The sequence below is a fragment of the Ceratotherium simum genome, chromosome 4 (assembly GCF_057802395.1).
Source record: "Ceratotherium simum simum isolate JZ-2026a chromosome 4, ASM5780239v1, whole genome shotgun sequence".
In the NCBI taxonomy this organism is placed as follows: Eukaryota; Metazoa; Chordata; class Mammalia; order Perissodactyla; family Rhinocerotidae; genus Ceratotherium; species Ceratotherium simum.
Genome location: NC_141903.1, coordinates 42,809,872 through 42,830,101, shown reverse-complemented (window position 1 = coordinate 42,830,101; position 20,230 = coordinate 42,809,872). Strand labels below are relative to the sequence as shown.

The 20,230-nt window shown below is 47.6% G+C and overlaps 1 protein-coding gene and 2 pseudogenes across 14 annotated transcripts in view; 2 read left to right on the top strand and 1 right to left on the bottom strand.

Annotated features, from left to right (window-relative positions):
* Nucleotides 1–626: 626 nt before the first annotated feature.
* P4HA2 (prolyl 4-hydroxylase subunit alpha 2) overlaps nt 627–20,230 on the bottom strand; it is a 33,657-nt gene continuing 14,053 nt past the window's right edge. For 11 of the 14 annotated variants that reach the window (XM_087429836.1, XM_087429838.1, XM_087429837.1 and 8 more), the window contains 10 exons: nt 17,321–17,560; nt 15,609–15,802; nt 14,642–14,818; nt 11,019–11,089; nt 10,656–10,755; nt 6,648–6,701; nt 6,016–6,081; nt 4,155–4,223; nt 3,658–3,754; nt 627–1,879 (listed from right to left, as the gene is read on the bottom strand). In XM_087429836.1, coding sequence (XP_087285962.1) covers nt 1,809–1,879; nt 3,658–3,754; nt 4,155–4,223; nt 6,016–6,081; nt 6,648–6,701; nt 10,656–10,755; nt 11,019–11,089; nt 14,642–14,818; nt 15,609–15,802; nt 17,321–17,560 — 1,139 coding nt within the window. In that variant the 3' untranslated portion in view covers nt 627–1,808. Of the gene's footprint in view, nt 1,880–3,657; nt 3,755–4,154; nt 4,224–6,015; nt 6,082–6,130; nt 6,191–6,647; nt 6,702–10,655; nt 10,756–11,018; nt 11,090–14,641; nt 14,819–15,608; nt 15,803–17,320; nt 17,561–20,230 lie in introns of all 14 variants that reach the window. The other 3 variants (XM_087429842.1, XM_087429845.1, XM_087429846.1) reach the window with 2 other exon arrangements.
* LOC147917274 (CLIP-associating protein 2-like) lies at nt 6,883–9,082 on the top strand (annotated as a pseudogene).
* Nucleotides 9,146–10,413, top strand: LOC147917273 (CLIP-associating protein 2 pseudogene; annotated as a pseudogene).

Here is a 20,230-nt window from a genome sequence, read left to right as displayed (position 1 = left end):
AGACTATAATGCTTTTAGAAAAGAATATAGAAACATCTTCATGATCTTGAAGTACAGAAGAATTTCTTAAGACATAAAAAGCACAGATCAAAAAGGAAAAGCTTGATAAATTTGACATAAAAATTAACTGCTGTTCATCAAAAAATAGAACTAAGTGAAAAACTAGAAAAAAGATATTTGTAAAACATAACCAACAAAAAGCTTGTGTCCATAATATATTAAAAATTCTTATGAATCAGTAAGAAAAAGACTTAAATAGACACTTAAAGAAAGCTAAACACTAATAAACATACAAAAAGGTGTTCAATATCATTAATAATCATGTTAAAATAGATACTACTATACATGTAACAAGCTAGCTAAAATGCAAAAGTATGACAATACCAGATATTAGAGAAGGTTGGGATAACAAGAACTCTCCCTTAATCCTGGTCAGAATGTGCATAACCACTCTGGAGTACATTATGTATATGGTAAAACTGAAGACTCACCTACTAAGACTCTGCATTTCTACTTCTAGATATATATTCTACAGAAATGTGTGTTTATGTGCACCAGGAATCACATATAAAAATGCAAATGGCAGCATTATTCATAATACACAAAGACTGAAACCAAGTCAAATGTCTATCAATAGTATATTGGCTATATTATAGTATTGCCCTACAATATACATTAACAAAACTGAAAGAACTATACAAATTAAAACAAACTACAGCTACACAACATGGATGAATCTTAAAAACAACTGTTGAATGAAAGAAGCCAAACACCCCCGACAAAAAAATACTTTGATTCCATTTACAAAAAGTTCAAAATCAAGGAAAACAAAATAACTATTATTTAAGGATGTAGACACAGACAGTAAAATATAAAGCAAAGCAAAGGAATGACTGCCACAAATCACTAGACAATGGTTACCATTAGACAATGGTCACCACCAAGGTGCTGGGGGCAGAGCAGGAGAAAGGACCCAGCAGGGGCTCACGAGGGGCTCCTGAGCTGCAGATTTGAAAATGATCTCTTCTCTAACCTGGGTAGTGGTGACATGGGTGCTCATGCTCACCTTCATATTCTTTAAACTGTACAACTATGTATCATGAACAATTCTGTATGTATATCTCGAATTCAAAAATAAGAAATTTCAAATTATAACAGCACCACAATGACGAACATACATGATTTCTATGTTCTCTAGGAGGCAAGGAAGGACTCTCACACTTTCCAGAAAGGACACTGAAGCTTGGAGAGATGTTAAGTGTTGAAATCAGATCTAGAACCCAAGGTCAGAGTTTTGCCACTAAGGTATTCATAACCTATATTCTGCCTGCACAGAGGAGATGCACAGGAAATGGAGAACTTGGTAAAAGCTCCTCCATCTTAAAAAATACTCCAAATAAGGCTCTTTAAGGCTTCTGGCAGGGACATTTTATTTTTTGGTTAAAGCCACATTAATAGAAATGCCATAAAAACAAACATGTAAACAAGGTATCAAAACTTTGGTTCATTGAAGTATCTCACACTTAAAGCATCTGAGGTACAAAGGCACCTTGCTAGGTGCTAGACAGCCTGACTCTGCTGCAGCCGCTTGGACCCTACCCTTGCGGCCAGAGATGGCTCAGGCTGACCAGGGAGGCTGGGGCCCAGGTCACCCAGGACCCTCCTCAGTCCACTCTCTCTGCTCCAGACAAACATTCACTCCTCCAAAGACCCGCCTGACAGGCTGGAACATACAAAGGTGTCTGTCACATTGAATTTGAAGACAACATGGGATGTGGAGCCAGGAAGAGGACGGGCAGAAAAGGATGTCAGTCAACTTCTGTTGATCCACACGGCCTCAAGAACTCCTGTCCTCGTTCATGGAACCACTTATTGGAGACTGTGAACAGATAGAAAGTTATGTTACAATCCTGTTGGTTAATTCAGCAGCCAAAATTAATGACGACTTCATGATGACTCTTGCACTGGGCCCTGGGAATCAGACACGAGTAAGACATGGTCTCAGGCCTCAAGTTGCTCATGAGCTGGTGTGGAAGACATATATAAACAGACAATTGTACAAAAGTCTGCCAATGACACAAGATACATGTGTGTAGGTTGCCATGGAAACAGAGCCAAAAGGCATCTAACCATGTGGGGGAAGAGGTGACCCCAGGGCTGGGACATGAAGCTGAATAGCAGTTATGCAGGAAGGAAAATGGACAGACCATGATGCTTCCTATACCAAGGGGGTCCAGGAAATGGGAACAGGTTGAAAAAGACTTCAAGGCATGAACCACCCTGGTGTGTGTCAAGGACGCCAAGTAGCTTGATGTGACAGGTGGGAACTGAGAGGCAGGAGATAAGGATGAGGAAGCCTGTCAAATTGTGGAGAGCCTGGACGTCAACCTCAGGAGCTATGGCCTGCAGATCCAATTTGTGTGCTGTGGGTAGCAGAGCGTCAGAGCTGGTGCTAGCACTGTCTGTCACCTAAAGCTATGTCTCAAATGCACATGAACCATGATTTTATTCCTCAAAAATAGACTTTTACAATGATAAAACAAATTTATTCTAATGAACTGCTGAAGTCATAAAGCTTTTTAAATATAATTTAATTTAAAGTAATACATGTACCTAGTTGAAAAAATCAAATTCTCTGCAAAGCTTATAATGATAAACAGAAATTTCCTACCTATCCCTTCCCACTGCCAATCCCCACTTCCAGAGGACTTTCAACTCCTTTAGTTGTTTCTGCTGATAGTCAACCTCCTATTTCTAAATAACATGCTTGTAGTGCTATTTCTTGACTTTTGATTTTGGAATTCTTTTATACTACTCCTAAAACACACATTTATGCCTTTCTATCTTCCCAATAGAGTTAAATCACAAGTTTTATATTCGGTCCTTACATTACTATGTCACATAAATGTTGCTCACACCTAAGCCACCTAGTAGAGTATACAGACATTTCTTATACAACTTGTTCTTTTCCCTGAGGTCAGCAATTGTCTCATTTTATTTTTCATTTGCTTAATTTTCTGTGAACCTATCAATATTTATCCCCGAAACTCTCCAGGAGGGTTGCAATCACTTCCTGTCACATCCTGACTCAAGCCTCTCCATGGCTCACCACAGCTGCTTCCAGAACAAAGCTCAAGCTTCGGCCTCTGTGGTTTGGTCCCAGCCTCGAGCCTCATCTCTTGGCCCCTGTGCCACAGGCCTCCCTTTATCCAAGTGACAAAGGCAGCCAATCCCCACACCTGTGATGCTGGTTTTAGCCTGTGCCTTGTTCCATGTGGGCCTTGCTTGCCTGGAACACCCCTTCCCCTCTCTGATTCCAGTTCTCCCCCACTGCTCCCTCAGAACCCTTGCCAGAGTCCACTCCTCTGGGGAGCCATCGTGGAACTATGATGCTTGTGTAGCTATTCTTCCTTGGGGCTGCCTCTCTCTGGTCATCTCTGAGAGATCTTCCTTAGGGCTGCCTCAGTTCTCTGCGCATCTCTGAGAGTGTTCCCAACTAGCTGTCTTGACACATAACCAGCTGGGTGGACAGCTGAAAAACAAAAAACCTCAAAAAGGAAGACACTCTTGGCTTTGTGAGAATTTGGCAGCAGTTGTCTCCCAGCTCAGAATCTAAGGCCGACCACAGAAGCCAACACCACACCTTAGGCCACTCACCCCACTTGCAGCCCACAAGCACGGGACAGGCAGCGTGTCTCGTTCGGTAGTCACCTTCCCCACTCCGCAGTAGGTTGTACCAGAATACGGCTGTGCCCTAGGGAAAAGAGATGACCTATAAGACAACATCCTTAGACTAGGCTTGAAAATCTGACCGTAAGCACCACAGAGCCCTCCCTGAGCAGAAACACCCTCACTTTCCCACATGTAGGACTCTCTTGTAGACAGGCTCTGGGACTCCAGTGATAGAGAAGTTACCAGAAAGCACCTATCCTTCACGGTGGGGTGGATGTTTGGAAACCCAGCTGCCTCTGAAGGGACTTCCCTCCCCATCCCATCTCCCCAGGGGGAAGCTGAGGCCACAAGGTCAAAGATAAGGCAGGAAGGGACAAAGGCCCCTCATAGTGATGGTCAAGCAGGTCAGGGAATGGGACTGGGGAACGTGGACAAGGTCTGAGCCTTGCTTCAACCTCTGACCCACAAGAACCAGAACTTACCTTCTTAGGCCAAATTGCAGCCCCCAGATCAGGAAAGACAGTGGCACCGCCAGCTTCTACATCACTCATCTGGGAATACAAGGCATAGAGCTTGGACCTTCTACTCAAGGCTCTCAGAGCAACTGAGCCAAAAAGGACATGGCAAGATATGCGCATCACTCTCCTCTGAGCAAGAACGGCACTGCTTGGAGGTTCTGCTCCACAGCCAGCCCTTCAGTCATGAAAGGCTCTTCCCATGCCCTGCCCCTCCCTAAACCCTGCTTAATCTATGTAGCGCATCAGGACAGTCTCCGTACCGTGGGTGCTCGAGAGCTGTAGGCCTGCAGGAGACCCACGTCCTGGCTATCTTCAGATAGGAACAGTCTTGAGTCTGTACTCGGAAAATGCCTGACTGACCCCCACCCTTCGTATTCCAATTCAGCCTGGGCCTTGCCTAAGCCACTGTGCACTGTGAGCTGCCCTGACCAGAAGCTCCCTGCTGCTTCCAACACCATCTGTGGCCCCCACCGTGGGCTCTGTTTCTAGTCACTTGCTGTTCTAGTCAGACCCTCACTTTTCCAGAATAGCCACCTTCCCCAGGGCCAGCTGGGTGGGCTGATAGGGCACTGTGTCTCCAGAGACCCTGCTTTCTCCCACGGTGAGACCTCAAACTAAATGGAACACAAGTTCCCTGGTAGCGAGGCTGCACTCATGCCCATATAGAGCATGCCTCAATTCATGCCCAAAGCACCACTTCTTTCTCATGTGGCTCTCTTAATTCAAGTTTTTTGCCTATAATGTAATAAAATGTGGAGCTAAAAAATATTTCCACAGGACACATACTAGACAGACTGAAGAGCACTCCACAGATATAGGGCAAATGAATAAGATGAAAACCCTTGATGGCTTCCCACAGCCCTGGGGATCAAATCCAGGCTCTTTCCTAGCACCCAAAGGCCTGTCAGTCTCACCAGCCTCTCCTTCTAGCCACTCTCGACTCATGCACTGACTCTGAGCCACATCAGCCTTTTTCTATTTTTCCAATATCTCAAGTTCCTTCCCTCTTCCAGGTCTCTGGCACATTCTCTCCTCTGACAGAAACCATGTTCCACCAAATAATTTCCACTCAACCTTCAAGTCTCAAGTAACATGTTACTTCCCAGGGGGAGGCCTTTTCTGAACCCCAACCCTGAGCTACTTCTTCAAAGCACTTGTCACCATGGTAACTAAATAATTACCTCTCCTATGTTTAAAGTCTCTCATATTAGACCGTAAGCCTCACGAGAAAGACCACACATGTCCTGCTCACCAGCATGTTCATGGCAGTCCCCAACACATAACAACCACATAATAAAAACACAAATGAGACACCAAAGGAAAAAATGGACACGGGCTTCTGTCTCTGTTATTTGACAGCTTCTATGCCTCTTTAGAGCTGGCTCTCTAAGCAGAGGGGAGAGGAAACTGTTCCTCATGTGAGAGGTAAACTCAACAGCCTGTGGCTGTAGCACAGGCAGCAAGTGAGAGGCAGGCCACCGAGCTCTGGGGAAACAAAGGCAGCTTTCATCTAAGAGCACCTCATGGCTACCTCCTCACTCTGCTGCCAAGGAGGGAACCCTCCAGGGCACCATCTCAAAAGTCCACACTAGCACCAGGCCCATCAAAAAGGAGCCAGGGATGTGAAAGTCATGGGGGTGGGAGGGAGCACGCAGATGGAAGCAAAGGCCAACTCTCTATTCCAGCCAAGAAGGGTGCTGAGGGCCAGAAGGGCCCAGCCACTGAGCAATAGCTGGTGCTATCAGCCCTGACAGGAGTGAATATAAGACAGCACTCTGGACCCAGGCTCCCCTTAAGGCCCATATGCTGCACACATCATACTCACGTAGTTTAAGAATGTGGCCACACGATTCCCCGTCCCTAAACGCTTGAAAGCATCTTGCTCATGGCTCTATAAAATTAAGTGAGAGTGAACAGGTGGGCCTGGACCCAATACTTACATAGTTAAGAAACGTCGCTAACCTATTCCCCTCCGTTTTGAGGCCGCTGTCAAAAGGTCGCTGCAACAAACAACAACTTTCACCCAAGTTTGCAAGTGACTTTACCCACCACCCACAGGACTGGGGCCAAAAGGGTCAGAGGAAGGTACTAAGTGCATGTTCCATACATCAGCCCAGACCATGGGCCAAGACTGCAAAGGAAACCCTGGCCAGGGCATGGGGCAAGGGGGACAAGAACAGCTTTCACAAAGACCTAGTGAGGTCCTTTGCTTTAGAGTGAGGGCAAAGAATGACAGGGGTGGGGCAGGGGAAAAACTCCCCACATCACAAGGGAAACAGCCAGGCTGCACTGGGCTCCACAGGGCCCATGGTTCCAGATTTGGGCTTCTCCAGTAACAAAGTTGGCCCTGGTGAGGCAGGGGGCCCTGATATGCAGGCTGAAGTGCTCCTAGAAGCTCTAGCCTTCTCAAACCAGCTAGAGCAGGCCCTTTGAAAGCACCCGTGACTCAGGCCTTACCCTAGAGAAGTCAAAGTGTGGCTCGTACTGTCCTCCCATTCCATAATTAGCAACCTGGTGGGAAACAACAATGTTGGACTATGTCAGCAGCATTAACAGCCGTGAAGCAGCCCATATTCCCAGAGATACCGTCTCCCTAGGTAACAACCAGAACAACCTGAACACCCAAGAGCAGCTTCTCTGAGGTGGAGGGTAGCTATGCCCTGCCAGTGTGGGCAGAGCAAATGCTGCAAACATGTCTACAGCTGTGTCCAAGGATAAGGCTGTAGCACAAATGTGGTTTCCCAAACAGAGCAAGATGGGCAACCTGCAGATGGCCACTGTGGAGAAGCTCCAGCCCTTCAGGGACACTCAGATGACAGCAGAGGGAGCCCTTCTTGAGGCAGGCCCTGGCCTGGGCCCTGTTTGTTTGGGAGATAATGAAAAGGTAACCCAGAGGAACGCCAACGACAAACTCAAGATTGGGATTTCTTTTTTCTCAAAGGCTAGATTGGGATTTTTTTTTTCCTCAAAGGCTAGTCTGGGAGCTACTCAGTGCCTGGCACTGCTCCTGCCACCTCTGTCACCATGCCCCAGGAGCTGTTCCTGATCAGGCTGAGCAGGACAAACATATTCCACCACATCCCACAGTGGTCCACTGTATGGAGGACTTCTGCATCCAACTGAAGTAGCAGGACACAGATGGCTGGCTGCAGGGCAGCCAAGAACTGCTATTCTACCTTGGCACCCCCAGTGGGCGCCTCAGTTTCAGCAACTACCAGGCATCATTAATTGGATTAGAAACTGCAAATGCCTTTGTGAACAGTTTATCAGCACAATGTAAGTCCTAAATCACAATGATTATTTTAGTTTCAGTAGATAGAATGAGAGACAAAGTTCAAGATAAAGTGCAGAATCTGATATGGAAGCTGATGGATCGAGTGGTACCACCAATGTCCATCTGGGAACACCTGGCCACTGCGTCTGACTGAAAACCTAAAAACCTTTGAGGCTCAGCTATCAGTCCTCAGAAAGTTGGGTGTCTTTTGTATATCCTTTTTGGTGATTCCAACAGTCAGCTGAGAGAGGCTGCAAAATTGGCAATAATGAAGATCTATAGACATGAAGGAGAGAAAGTAGATTTTATAAGAGAGGAAATCCTCCTGTTGGAGGAAAAAACAACATTTATCAAATGTGATGAAGTGCAGAATTTGGGCAGCATGATTTTCAGTGTTCACAAAAATAAAAAATCTGATATGAAGAATCAGTGGATGAAAATATGCTGTCAAACACTGCTTCAGCCTTCAAGATTCCCACATCAAAAATACCTGGAAAATCCCAACAACAGTGCAAGGAGGCCTGGTCCAGCAGGTGGCCCTAAGGCTGGAGGTACATCTAACTAAGGAGGGAAGTGCTAGAGGAGTTGATGAAGTGATATTACAAACACATTTTCTCTGGATCCACTCTAGTCAAGAACTTGAAGAAAATTTTAAACATGACTGTGATTAGTGTGCCAATGCACTTAGGAAAATTCAATCACTGCCTATTGCTGGAGGTGCAGAGTATGACTGCGTTTTCCAACACTCCCATTGTCAAGATGTAGTGCTTAAACTTTCAGATCTCAGGTAGTGAAAGATGCTGCATTGCTATAGCTGGCTCCTCTTTCAACAGTTTGGGAATCACATTTGATCATGGTACTGAAGCTACTGTACCTACACTTAAATAGTGTCCAAACAGTGCAAGTGTCATGGGAACTTCTGGATGTGCAGCAGATTCACCATCTCAGCAAACTCCAGGCCCCAGACTCACACTTTTAACAAGCAACTGTACATCAAAATTGATTCCTGTGAGGAGGTATTCATTTGAATCTTCAGATTTGTTGTTACAAAAGTAGAAGAGTCAGTCATTTGAAAGACATGGGTATTTATGATGCTTGAGTCATAGTGAAGGCAAAAAAAAAATGGTTAGAAATTACATTTCTGGTGAGGCTGAGTCATCAAGTCAGAAGTGTCTGCAATCTTAGAAAATTCTGGCAGTGTAGCATCTCTTCCTCTATCAGACAGGCCCTCATCCAATTCACAAGAAAGCCTCAATTGCCCTTTTTCCTCTAAATAATCTATAGCAAACATATAAACTACAGCCAAAAGAGTATCAACACGTAGCAGAAGAAGCAGTTCCTTTCCAGAAGCCTGTAACGCTCCCGTAGGGACCCTGGGGTGAAGGCTGTTGCTGGTGCCTGGGCATCTATCACACTGTAAGCAGTCCATGTGGAATGAGCACTTAAAGACAGATGCTGAAACCCAGGCTTCTGTCTCCCAGACCATGTTGGATCAAAGCTTTCAACACTGCTGATTGGCAAAGGAAGTGCCAAGACACTTCCTAGAGGAAGAAAGCAAACAAAAATGGTGTCTCAGCCCCCTGGCAGTTGTGGTCTTGGTATTCCAGAAGACCACTGACTATAAGAGCCCCTCCACTGAGAGTTCTGGCATTCAGATCCCCATCATCAATTGGGCAACAATATGATGAGAGGCAAGATAAGATGAAGCCAGGGTTGTGGCAGAGAAGCCAGTCTAAGCAGGAAGCTACTGTCTTCTGGGGTTGCATGTGAGATAGGGTGCAGAGGGTGAGGCCGGGAAGCCAGCCAGGAGAGCAACAGGGGCATAGGTCCTATCCACTCTTCTCAGCCCCCTGGTCCAGGGTATGGAATCAGCCAATCAAGCAGCCTGTCATCCTCGATCAGGGCCACAAGAGTCCTAACACTGGCTCTGATGTGCAGGAAGCAGTGGCAGATGTCTTAACAACAAGGAAAAACCTGCTCCAGGAAGATATGAATCACAACAATGCCAACAGGGATGCACCTAGTGCATCGAGAGCCCCTATTCCTCTTGAAATGGTGATGTTCTCACAATAAGAAGGAAGTGGGAGATATGGCAGAAGTCTTCTATCACTGTGCTTATCTGCAGAACTTGCTCAAAAATTAAAGAACACTAAGTTTAGCTGAACTGAAAAGATTATATAAAATTTCATACGACTATTTGTAAGGTAATCAGCATGTTTTTAAAAACTCTGGTGGACTTCACACAAATCCATAAAGATGACCTTCAAAAGTGGTTTTATGATTACTGACACAGCTATGGGGAAAAAAAGAGTGATGATTTGCTTGGGTGTGTCCAGGCAAAGTTCACAGACTCTTTTCCAAATGATCTTCAGTTCAATATTCTAATAAGGTCTTGGGTTGATCAGACGCAAATGCCAAGCCTAATGGTGAAGGGTGTGATTCTTAAATACACAGAAACTATGGCCAAACAGACAGATCCGAGGGACTCTAGAAAAATGCCAGTGAAACTTCTCTGGCAGTGTCTCAGGTCATCACTTTACAAGAGAACCCAGAAGTTCTGATGTTCAGAAGGGAGCATAGCCAGTGCTGATTTGAACTCAAAAAACCAGAGGACATATTATTAGGAGCTTTACCCAAGACTTTTCAGCATGGTGCTGCCATGTGTCTTCACAATCACCTTTCAAATAAAGGCAGGAAGCCAGCGTTCCATAGAGGGTACTTCGAAAAGAATATTCCACCTTCACCAGCCAACTGGTCCAGACCTCTCACTTCTCCTACCAATGTATCACAGAACACTTTATCTCCAAGTGCATTTGACTATGACTCAGACCCACGACCGCTGAAGATATTTATAAGTCTCTTAGAGGTGTCCCTAGAACAAGTTAGCATATCAGCTTTTGGAGTCAAGAAGACATGAATGGGCCTGCTACACCCACCACTGATCCCTAGTGCTCCTAGCATAATACTTGGGCACACAGAAGATACTCAATCGATATTTGTTGAATGCTGTTAAAGGATGGCGGGCATGCTTAATTCTGGTTTCCCAATGTGAGGTCACTCCATATTCATAGCACTGTGCAGTCATACAGTTTATTGGGCAAGACTCCCTAGGCCTGGCCTTGGGCACCTTGGGAGACCGTCTAGCCAGAAATACCCACTCCCAACCTCAGGCTCCCAGGGACCAGCCATACCTGCAACAATTCTGCAGTCTTCACTGTTAGACCTGTGATGTGCTGCATCCGACGATTCACTCGAGCCACAACAGGGTCATCATCCTCCTCCAGCCAGGAGCTGGGACGAAAGAAAAGGGAGAGAATGGAAGGTGGGGATAGCAGGCTTAGATGAGGTCCTGCACCCTCTCCCCAGAGTCAGGGCCAGCACTAACAGGCAGCACAGGGTGAGTTCTCCAAGTGGGTGAGGTGCCAGGAGACAGGATTAACCAAGCCATCCTCCCTTGGGTAGGGACTGGGAAGTCCTGGAGTTGGGGCTTGAGCCACCACCCTACCCCCACCCCCACCCCCACCCCCACCACTACCACCACCACTTTTGCTAACCTTTTGGAAACCCTGTAGCTGGCGACAGTGAGGACGCCTGTCTTGGGATCACGAACAGTGGCTCGTGCAAGCTGAAAGGCAATAAGAGGGGGCAAACTTATCCTTCTTTGCCTTGAGTGTTTTTCTGAAGAGACTGAGACCAGATCTGCCAGCCAGGCCAGTGGGGAAAGATGCTTTGCAGAAAGTGGCCCTAGCCAAGGCACCATGATCCTGCAAGCAAGGGCAGTAGTCTGAGGCCTCCACTTTCCTGCTTGCTCTCAGACCCTGGCCACTGCCCTGCTCAGTCACTGCCTGCCCCTGCTCCCACCCAGGTCCATGCTGTTTGCAGAATTATGCCTATGAAGTCTGCTTTATCCATCCACCCATCTGTCTGAACAGCCCCCTTTCTCACCAGGCCCAGGCACCACCCCTGCCTGAGCACAACCTGTGCTTGGCTGCTCCCACCACATTCAGACTGTGCCACCATCTCTGAGCCTCAACCTCGCATGCTCCTCTCAACTTGGTCAAGTCCACCATTCTTCTGAACCTCAGCAGCCTCCTCTGCCAAGAAACCTACCCAAACACCCTCCTGCTGTACCAGCTCACACTGGGCTCCCACTGCTGCAAGGAGCAAACACAGGAGGCACAGTTTTAACTCCCTTAGAGGCCTCGCAAGGGCAGATGATACAATCAGGAAAGGACTCGACAAGTTGAAATAAGTGAACTGTTCCCTTTGAAGTCACCCACCTCCTCATACATGCTCATACACACACACACACACACACACACACACACACACTCCTCACCTACCTCATCTCCCCACAGTCTCCACAGAAAGGCACAGTGATACTCCTAGGAAGGACCTGCTTCCCAGAGCCAGCCCCCAGTGCTTCAGCTGTGGACTGTCTTAATGACCTCACGTGGGTGGGACCATAGACCCAGATACCCCCACTCCAACTGTACTTCCCCTTAATTTCAATAAATACCTAATGATTGCCTACTATGCGTCTGGCACCATGCTGGGTGACAGAGACATGGCCCCTGCTCTCATACAACTCAGTCAAGTGGGGAAGGCAGAAAAATAGCTGGGCAATTGCAGCATAGCACAGTACAAGCTGGGAGTGGGGTAAGCTTAATGTCTGTGGGAGCTCCGTCTATAGCGTCAAGAATGGTTTCCTACAAGAGGGAACCACCAACTGAGACTTGAAGGGTAAGTAGGAGTTAGCCAAGTGGGGGAACATTACAGAAACAGGGAAGAAACAGCAATGCAGAAGCCCAGGGATGAAAATGGGTATGGCACCATGACTATGGATTAGAATTTAGAGATAAGAGATGAGAATAGGCTGTGGGGGCTATGCCTGGATGCAACCTTGTGGCCAATGAGAAACAATGAAGGCTTTACAAACAGGGCAGAGACACTCACAATCTGAACGTAAGAAGGATCACTGTGGACATCTCATGGAAAGCTGACTCAGGAAGGGCCAGAGTGAAAACAAGGAGGCCAGTGAGGAGGTCAAGGCAGGGGTCAGGGCAAGAGGTGATGGTGGCCTGGGCAGCAGGCAGCAGAAGGGATGGAGAGGAGGAGATGGACCAGAAGTCTGGTCAGGAGGGGAGATGAACCAACCTGGACACTGTGCTGCTGCAGCATGTTCAGGTAAGATGGTAGTACACCCAGGACAGAGGGCTTCCCTGAGCTCTATCTACACTTCCTCCCTCATGACAACTGCAGCCACAGCTAGACCTCATCCAAACATCTGAGCCTCGGTGCTGGCCTGATGGCAACAAGGAGGTTCTGGGCAACTGTGCTCTGCTCTAGGGGACAGACAGGGCTATTTTGAAAGCAGGCCAGGGATCCATAGGCAGCTGCCGGGCATTCCCCACAGGCCAAGTTAAGCTCATTGGCCCTACTTCAAAGACAGAATAGCATCTGTCCCTCACAAGCTCCGGAAAGGAGAGGTCAGCTTGTAATAGCCAATATGTTTGGCTCTTCACATGGCTTCTGTTCAAAGACAAGTTTTCCCAACACTCCCCTCACCCACCGCCCCTGCCATACACATGTGCACGCACACACCCAACATGAACACACACGCACAGAGAAATGTTTCAGTGCTTTGGTCTAAAGGATAAGTGAGGAATCTCTCAGGAGGTTCTGGTACAACAGTGCTTCTCTCACCTGGCAACCAGGAAAGCAGTTTTCTTCCCTGGAGGACTTTGGAGCTGATATAGGGAGTAGACAGGGGGAGATCCTGGACCCCATTCTCCACACACACTAGCTAGACCCCCCCTCAGCCACATCAATGATATCAACAACTGACTCTGAGCCCTAGATGTCCTAGTACTTCAAGCCAAGGTCACTCCAAGATGAGGTCCAGGGGCCAGGATAGAAACCTACTGGGTCTCCTGGTCACTACAATTCTATTAGAAGCACAGTAATAGAGGATCCAGCTAAATCCTCCCTCCTAATCACCAGTGATAGGAGAATGGTGGGGACACGGCACAAGTAGTTCTCTTCGAAAGATGTCAAATGGGAGCAAATCTTTTATGAACTAAGAAATAGAAGAATAATTTTATAACATGATGACACACATACAAAACTAACAACTAACCGCATACTTAGCAGAGAAATACCAGAGGAATTTCCAGGAAACGCAGGAATAAGACAATGCTTATTGTAACAATGCTCTAGAAGTTCTGGGCAGTTCAACAAGACAATAAAAACAAAGGAACTATAACTATTAGGAAGGAGAAAACAAAATTTTCCTTATTTGCAGGTGATAATACTATCTGGACAACCCAAGAGAATCAGCTAAAAACCAAAAGAGGAATAAGTGAGTTCAACAACTAGCTGTGATCTGCACAAGTCTCCTCGTGGGTAAAATGAAGGTAATGACAGCCTGCTTAATAGATGTAATAGGTAATATATGTCAATCACGTAGAACAGGGCCTGTCACACTTAAGAACTCAGTATATTAGCTACTACTATGAAATATATTAGCTATTACTATGAAATATATTTTTACAATCAACAGCTTAGCATTTAATAGTAAACTAATATAATAATGTAACCAGTAAAAATATAATGATAAAGAAACAAATAAAGATATAAAGAAACAAAGTGAAGTTACAATACCAAAAAAACTACCTAGGAAAAAACTTAACAAGAAATGTGCAGGGCTTATATAAAGAAAATTTTTAAAGATATGAATAAATGGAGAGACCTGGAGTGCTCGAGGATGAAAAGACTCAAGGTTGTAAGGATGTTCGTTCTCCTCCAAGTCAATCACTTTCTTTGCAATCCTAATCAGGAGTTCCACAGGACCCAGCTTTGCAGCACCCTACGGCATACTTCCTAAAAAATCGTCCACACACCAGCCTGCCAACCAGGTGAGCTGACACTTCTCACTGTGGACCTGCCCTGCTCCCAGTGTGTCCTTCTATCATAGCACTTGGCTGTCCACATTGGTTCCCTCAATTTTCTTCCCCACCGGACCATGAACCCACAAAGTCAAACTGAATCTGCAGTACCTCAGTACCCTGACAGTAGACTCGTGCTAGACATCAGCAAAGTCCAGCTGGATAAGCAAACAAACTGCCCCATGGTACCAGCGATGAGTGACCCGAGAAGAAACTGCAGAGATACCTACTTTGGGTTTCGCGATCTCCTTGATCCTCTCAATCTCCTCATCAGACATGACATCGTAGTACCTGACGATGTGCGGACTGTCCCACTCATCCTCCTCTTTGAAGGGGGCAATGAGCAGCTGTGGTGTTCTGTCGCCATGGTGATACCTACAGAAAAGCCTCTTCTGCCTCTTCGGTGTCTGAAAAGCACAGAACAACAGGCCCTGAGCTGAGTGACTCCTCACTCTCAGTCCTAGGCTGGCTGGCTGCAGACACTGCTCTCCCCACCCATGTCCAGCAGCTGTTCCCTCCTGCCCCCCACAGAAGAAAATACAAGTCCCTCAGCTTGATTGGCATGAAATGGTACCCCACAAATCATGCAATGTTTCTTCTCTCCCAAGAACACCTCATGTCCACAAGTCCTGTGGTAGAGGGTAATCCCTGACCCCTTCCACAGAGATGTGAGTAGGTCAGAAGGGCTAGGGCAAGGGAGAAGCCTTTCCAGATGGATGAGCCAAGGGAAGCCAAGCAGATATGAGCATGGAAAAGGCCAAGAGACTGCCTCACACCTCAGCCTCCTTGAGGAAGCACTGGGATCCCAGGACTTTCAAAGGCCAGTGATACCCAATACCAAGCTCTAGCAACTGCCGTGTCTTTACTACAGAGATCATGACTTCCCTTGGAGCCTGAGGCACATCCACACCCTAGTTTTCTTCACAACAGTGAGTGAAGCAGAAGCTGGGCACACTGGGGTCAGGAAAGGAGCTCAGTATAACTTACAGGATGAAACTCTACCTAGGGCATCAGGAGAGACAATCTCCTGCTACACCTCAGAGAACACCCACACATCAGCTTCAGGAGATGCTACAAAGACTGGGGAAGATGCTGAGAAAACGACCTACAAACAGAGGACCATCATCCCCAAATCTGCTGTCCTGAGCCAAAGTCTAAGTCTACAGCCTGGGCCCCTGACCCACCCACATGTCTCACCAGTTTGACACCCTCCCCACGACAGAGGCTCTCGTACACCTCCCTTTCGGGCAGGTAGTCCACAGGCCTCTCATAGATGCCTTCCTGGGTTGCTAGCCCAGCTTCTGTCTGATTTGATGATGGTTTTTCTCTTTCTTCCTCCAACAACCGTTCAAAGTACCGCAGATTCCCTCCAGCTCGTTCATGGCTCGGGTCTAGAAAAAGCAAAGAACAAGAAGCAAAAGGAAACCACAAACATCTGTTAGGTCATTTAGAGAAATTATCCTGTAAGTTTTCTCTCCCAGCAGCTCACTTGCACGCATCATTCTGCCTTCCACAGCACCTACCCAGGGTTCACTGGTCAAAGCAGAAAAGTCAACAGAGGTTCTCCCAACTCTGGTCAGGGATGAGAGAGAAGCAACAAAAGAGTGGATGTTTAGCCAGCCACTGAGGCGGCTGTCCTCTCAGGCCTCCCTGGAGGCCTCAAGGATGTAGGTGCAGAGAAGCAGTCCAGAGTCCTGCCTCCGATTCCCGACTTGGCTTTGTGCCAGTTACATCCGTCCTCTGGAGTATATCCATTACTGGTGACCACATTACATGCTGGCCACAACTGGAAGGCAGGCTGAAATACTAGCAAAAAGAACAGCCATGTAACACTGCCACAGCCTCATCTTGTGGGCCTCACAATATGAAGGAGCAAGTGTGACAGGGTTACTGTGCCACTCCTCAGATGAGGAAACTGAAGCCCGAGGATGATAAGAGATTTAGGTTAAGGTATACAGAACAGGGAATCCAGATGTCTTGACTCCCTGTCCAAGGCTCTTACTAACACGACAGAATCTACAAAGCTCTCTTCCCACATCAGTCTTGCAGGACACTCATATGCCAGCTGGCATCAGCCTCAAGACCCATGAAAAGCAGCAGCATAAAAAAGTCTTCACTGGTTCTGTGAAATTCCAGACTATGATATTCCCATATGTCAGTAAGAGGTAGAACAGATGGGTTTTAAAGACACAGTGTTTTTGATCTCCTTCAGTCCGACACAAGACCCTGAAAATACTAATGCCCTGGCAAGTCCTCCCAGTTAGACCTTGGGCCTCTAACTAATGGGTCAGGTCACTATCACTGTAGCAAACCCAAAGTACAGCCTGCCTCTCGAGCTGCTCCTGACACAGTGAAGGCTCCCCCTTGCATAGCAGCAGATGCACTGCAGCACTGGATTCCTACTGAAAAAGGAAGCATGGGGCCAGCCCAGTGGTGTAATGGTTGAGTTTGAGCGCTCCACTTCAGCAGCCTGGGGTTCGCAGGTTTGGATACTGGGCATGGATCTACACACCGCTCAACAAGCCATGATGTGGCGGCATCCCACATACAAAGTAGAGGAAGATTGGCACAGATGTTGGCTCAGGGACCATCTTCCTCAAGCAAAAAGAGGAAGACCAGCAACAGATGTTAGCTCAAGGCCAATCTTCCTCACCAACAAAAAAAGAAGTCTGTAAGGCCACAGGTGCCACAGGCCTGAGTGTATCTACCAGTGACTGGGCAAGGGCTAAGGCCAGAAATGAGGTCAGTAAGGAGCTAGCTGGCAGCTGGACTGGGCCTGAAAGCAGTAAGCCAGGTGACAGATCAGAGTGGCTCAGTCCCAAGAGAGCAGCCAGGCAGTGGCCAGCAGAGTGACTAGTTCTCCTGCCAGCTCCCCATCCACATGTGACCTTCCCCTAGAACCTCCTTACCAAGGGACAGTAGGCGGCGGGTAAGCTCCAGGGCGCGGTGCAGGTCGCCCAACTGGAAGACGGCATAGCTCAGGTAGTCCAACACCTGGGTCTTGGCTGTGGTGGCCTCCTCCCCAGCATCGAGCTGCTTCAGCACCTGCTCCATCCACAGCACTGTGTGGTAATAGTCCCCATCATTGTAGGCTGAGCGGCCCATCCCAAAGCAGTCATCCACACTCAGCACTGCCTGGTACTTGGTTCCTGCAGGAGGAGAGGCAAATAGTCAGGCTCCAAAGAGCCTGTGGGTTAGGGAGAGAGATCACCACATCAAGGAAGCCTGGGCCACTAGAAGGGGTCAAAGTAGAAAAGGGGTGACATCATTCCAGCAAAGTTCCACCAGGGCTTCAGACCACACAACTCAAAGGGCCATTGGTATAGTGAGCCAGGCTGGCCCTGACTTGGGATGGGGTTCAAAGCCAATCTCCTAGCCTCAGACTTCCTTTTTCCCAAGTGGGAAGAGGCCTTTTTTACAGAGGAGCTCATGAAGTCCACCAAGAAGTAGTACTCAGTAGAGTATGAAGGTCTTGTGAGCCACACAGGAGATGTCAGCTAGGCACTGGGCCATATGAGTCTGGAGGGTAGAAAAACTAGCTGAATATAAAAAACAGAACTTAGGTGGCAGCTAAAGCCATGGAGGAGGATAATCTCTTCCAGGAAGAGTATAAGGAAAGACTAGAGAAAGTGGCTGAGGCCACAACCCCAGAGACCACCTACACAGAAAGGACAGGGAGTGCATAACACTGAGAAGGACCTAAGAGGTAGAAGAAACAGAGCAGAAGTGATGTGACAGATGCCAAGGGAGCCCAAGAGCCAAGACTGCAGTGCCGACTTTGGCCATTAGGTGGCGGGGACCTTGGTGAGCATCAATTCAGCAGGTCCTGTGACTATAAGTCATCGGCTGTGGGCTCAGCGCTGCAAAGGAACCATGAAGATAGTGTCAGGTCAAGAAGAAGAAGGAAATGTGATGTAGGATGTAGTGTGAGATGATGGGGAGATGCAGGGTTTAGAGTGGGGGCAAGGTAGGAGGGACCATGAGTGTGTTCCTCAGAGAACAATGAGAAAGCAGGTCCCATGGAGAGCCAAAAGAGGCTGTGACCCTCCCTAGAAAGCAAGGGAGTCTCCCTACAACCCCATTAACAGCATTCTAGGCATGGGTGACACAGAAGAGCTGCCTCAGAGTGGTCTCTTTCTGCCTTACGTCCAAGATGGGGCTCTGTCCAGAATGAAACCCCTGCTGCAATGGGTTGGCTGCCTCAGAGACCAGGGTCTGCTCGCCCTGATGCCTCAGGAACAGACAATGTGGGACAGGAAGTTGGGGAGAGTAAACATAAGATGGAGTTAGTAGGCAGGCCAGAGATTAGAAGGTTCCTTGAGACCCTGTCCACTCTCCATGGGCCTCCACAGATTGCCGCCAGCTCTGTAGGCCCAGGAACCTGCACTGATGCAGGCAGTATAACACAGCTGAGTGAGCTGGACAAAGCTGGGTCTGTGCAGGCCTCGCTATGGACAAGTTACTTAGCCTCTCTGAGTCTTAGTCCCCTCACCTCTAAATAGAGATAATACCATCAATTTTAGAGGACTTGTGCCAAGAATTCAACGAGATGATGTATGAAGGTGTCTCCTATGATTCCCAGGATGCTAATAATCAGTATCTATTATCAATATGTCTCAAAGATGCCAAGAAGGTCAAGAATGGCTCCCAGACACTCAGCATCCTCCCCAGAAGCCAACTCAAAAGTCTACCTCCTGGAGAACACTCCCTGGAGAGTGCCAGCTGAGCTGAGTGATGAAGGGCAATCAGACCTGAAACCCAGCTGATGTGGGTAAAGGTGTTCCTGTAGAGGGCATCGGATGAACAAAGGAGCTGAGTGGTGGGGAAGCTTAGTACAATGGGCCAAGGAGGCTGGGGAGTCGGCCCCACGCAGGACCTTAAGGACCACACATAAGAGAAAATTGGGTTTAGCCCTGAAAGTTAAGCATTGTGAATCAGGAACTCATGTAAATAGGTACATGCTTAAGACCACACGGAGGATGATTTTAAGGAGTGAGCTGGAGGTAGACTATAAATCAGAATGCTATTTCAATAATCCAGTTGAGAAAGAGATGACCACAAGGCTAAAGTCAAGGCCTCCAAGTACAGAAGACATTAGGGAGGTAGAACCACAGCCTTAGGACTCTACCTTGGGCAGCCAGTGGATAGAGGTGCTTTTTGCTGAGATAAGGGGTGAGAGAGGAGGGTAGACAGTTGAAAAGGGGATGAGGATTTCAGTTTGGGACATGAGAATTTTGAGGAGCCCATGGAACATCCAAGTAGAGATGTCCCACAGGTATTTGCCTACACTGGTTGGAAGCTCAGGAGACAAGCCTTGACAGCAAACACAGATCTGGATGTCATCCATGTACAGGCTATACCTCAACTAACGGAAATGGCTGAGCTCACCTGGAGAAGGTGCTTAGGGAGAACATGAGGTAGGGGTGGAATCCTGATGAAATAACTCCCTTCCAGCCCTCATGGCCTCTCCAGGACATGCATGAGTCTGTTAACCGAATATAAAAGGTCAATGCCTGGGTGTGGCTCCCTCTTCCCACCAATTCTCACAGCTACAGGGTGAACAGATCTTGCAGGTGCCCTGAGCTGCCTTCTCTCTCTGGACTCACGGCCTGGCTTGGTCCAAGACCTAACTGAGGCAGGAATAAGGAGAAGTCTTCCTGCTGGCTCGCCAGATTCCTCAGTACCAGGGCTCCAGGTCCTGACCAGCCATCAACTGAGTGCCTCTTTCTCCCATACACCGTGATTCCCTCTGCTTATGCCTCCTCCAGGGTTCCAAGGGTGTGAGGTGGCATCCAATGTCTAATGGGGTCTAACTGAAT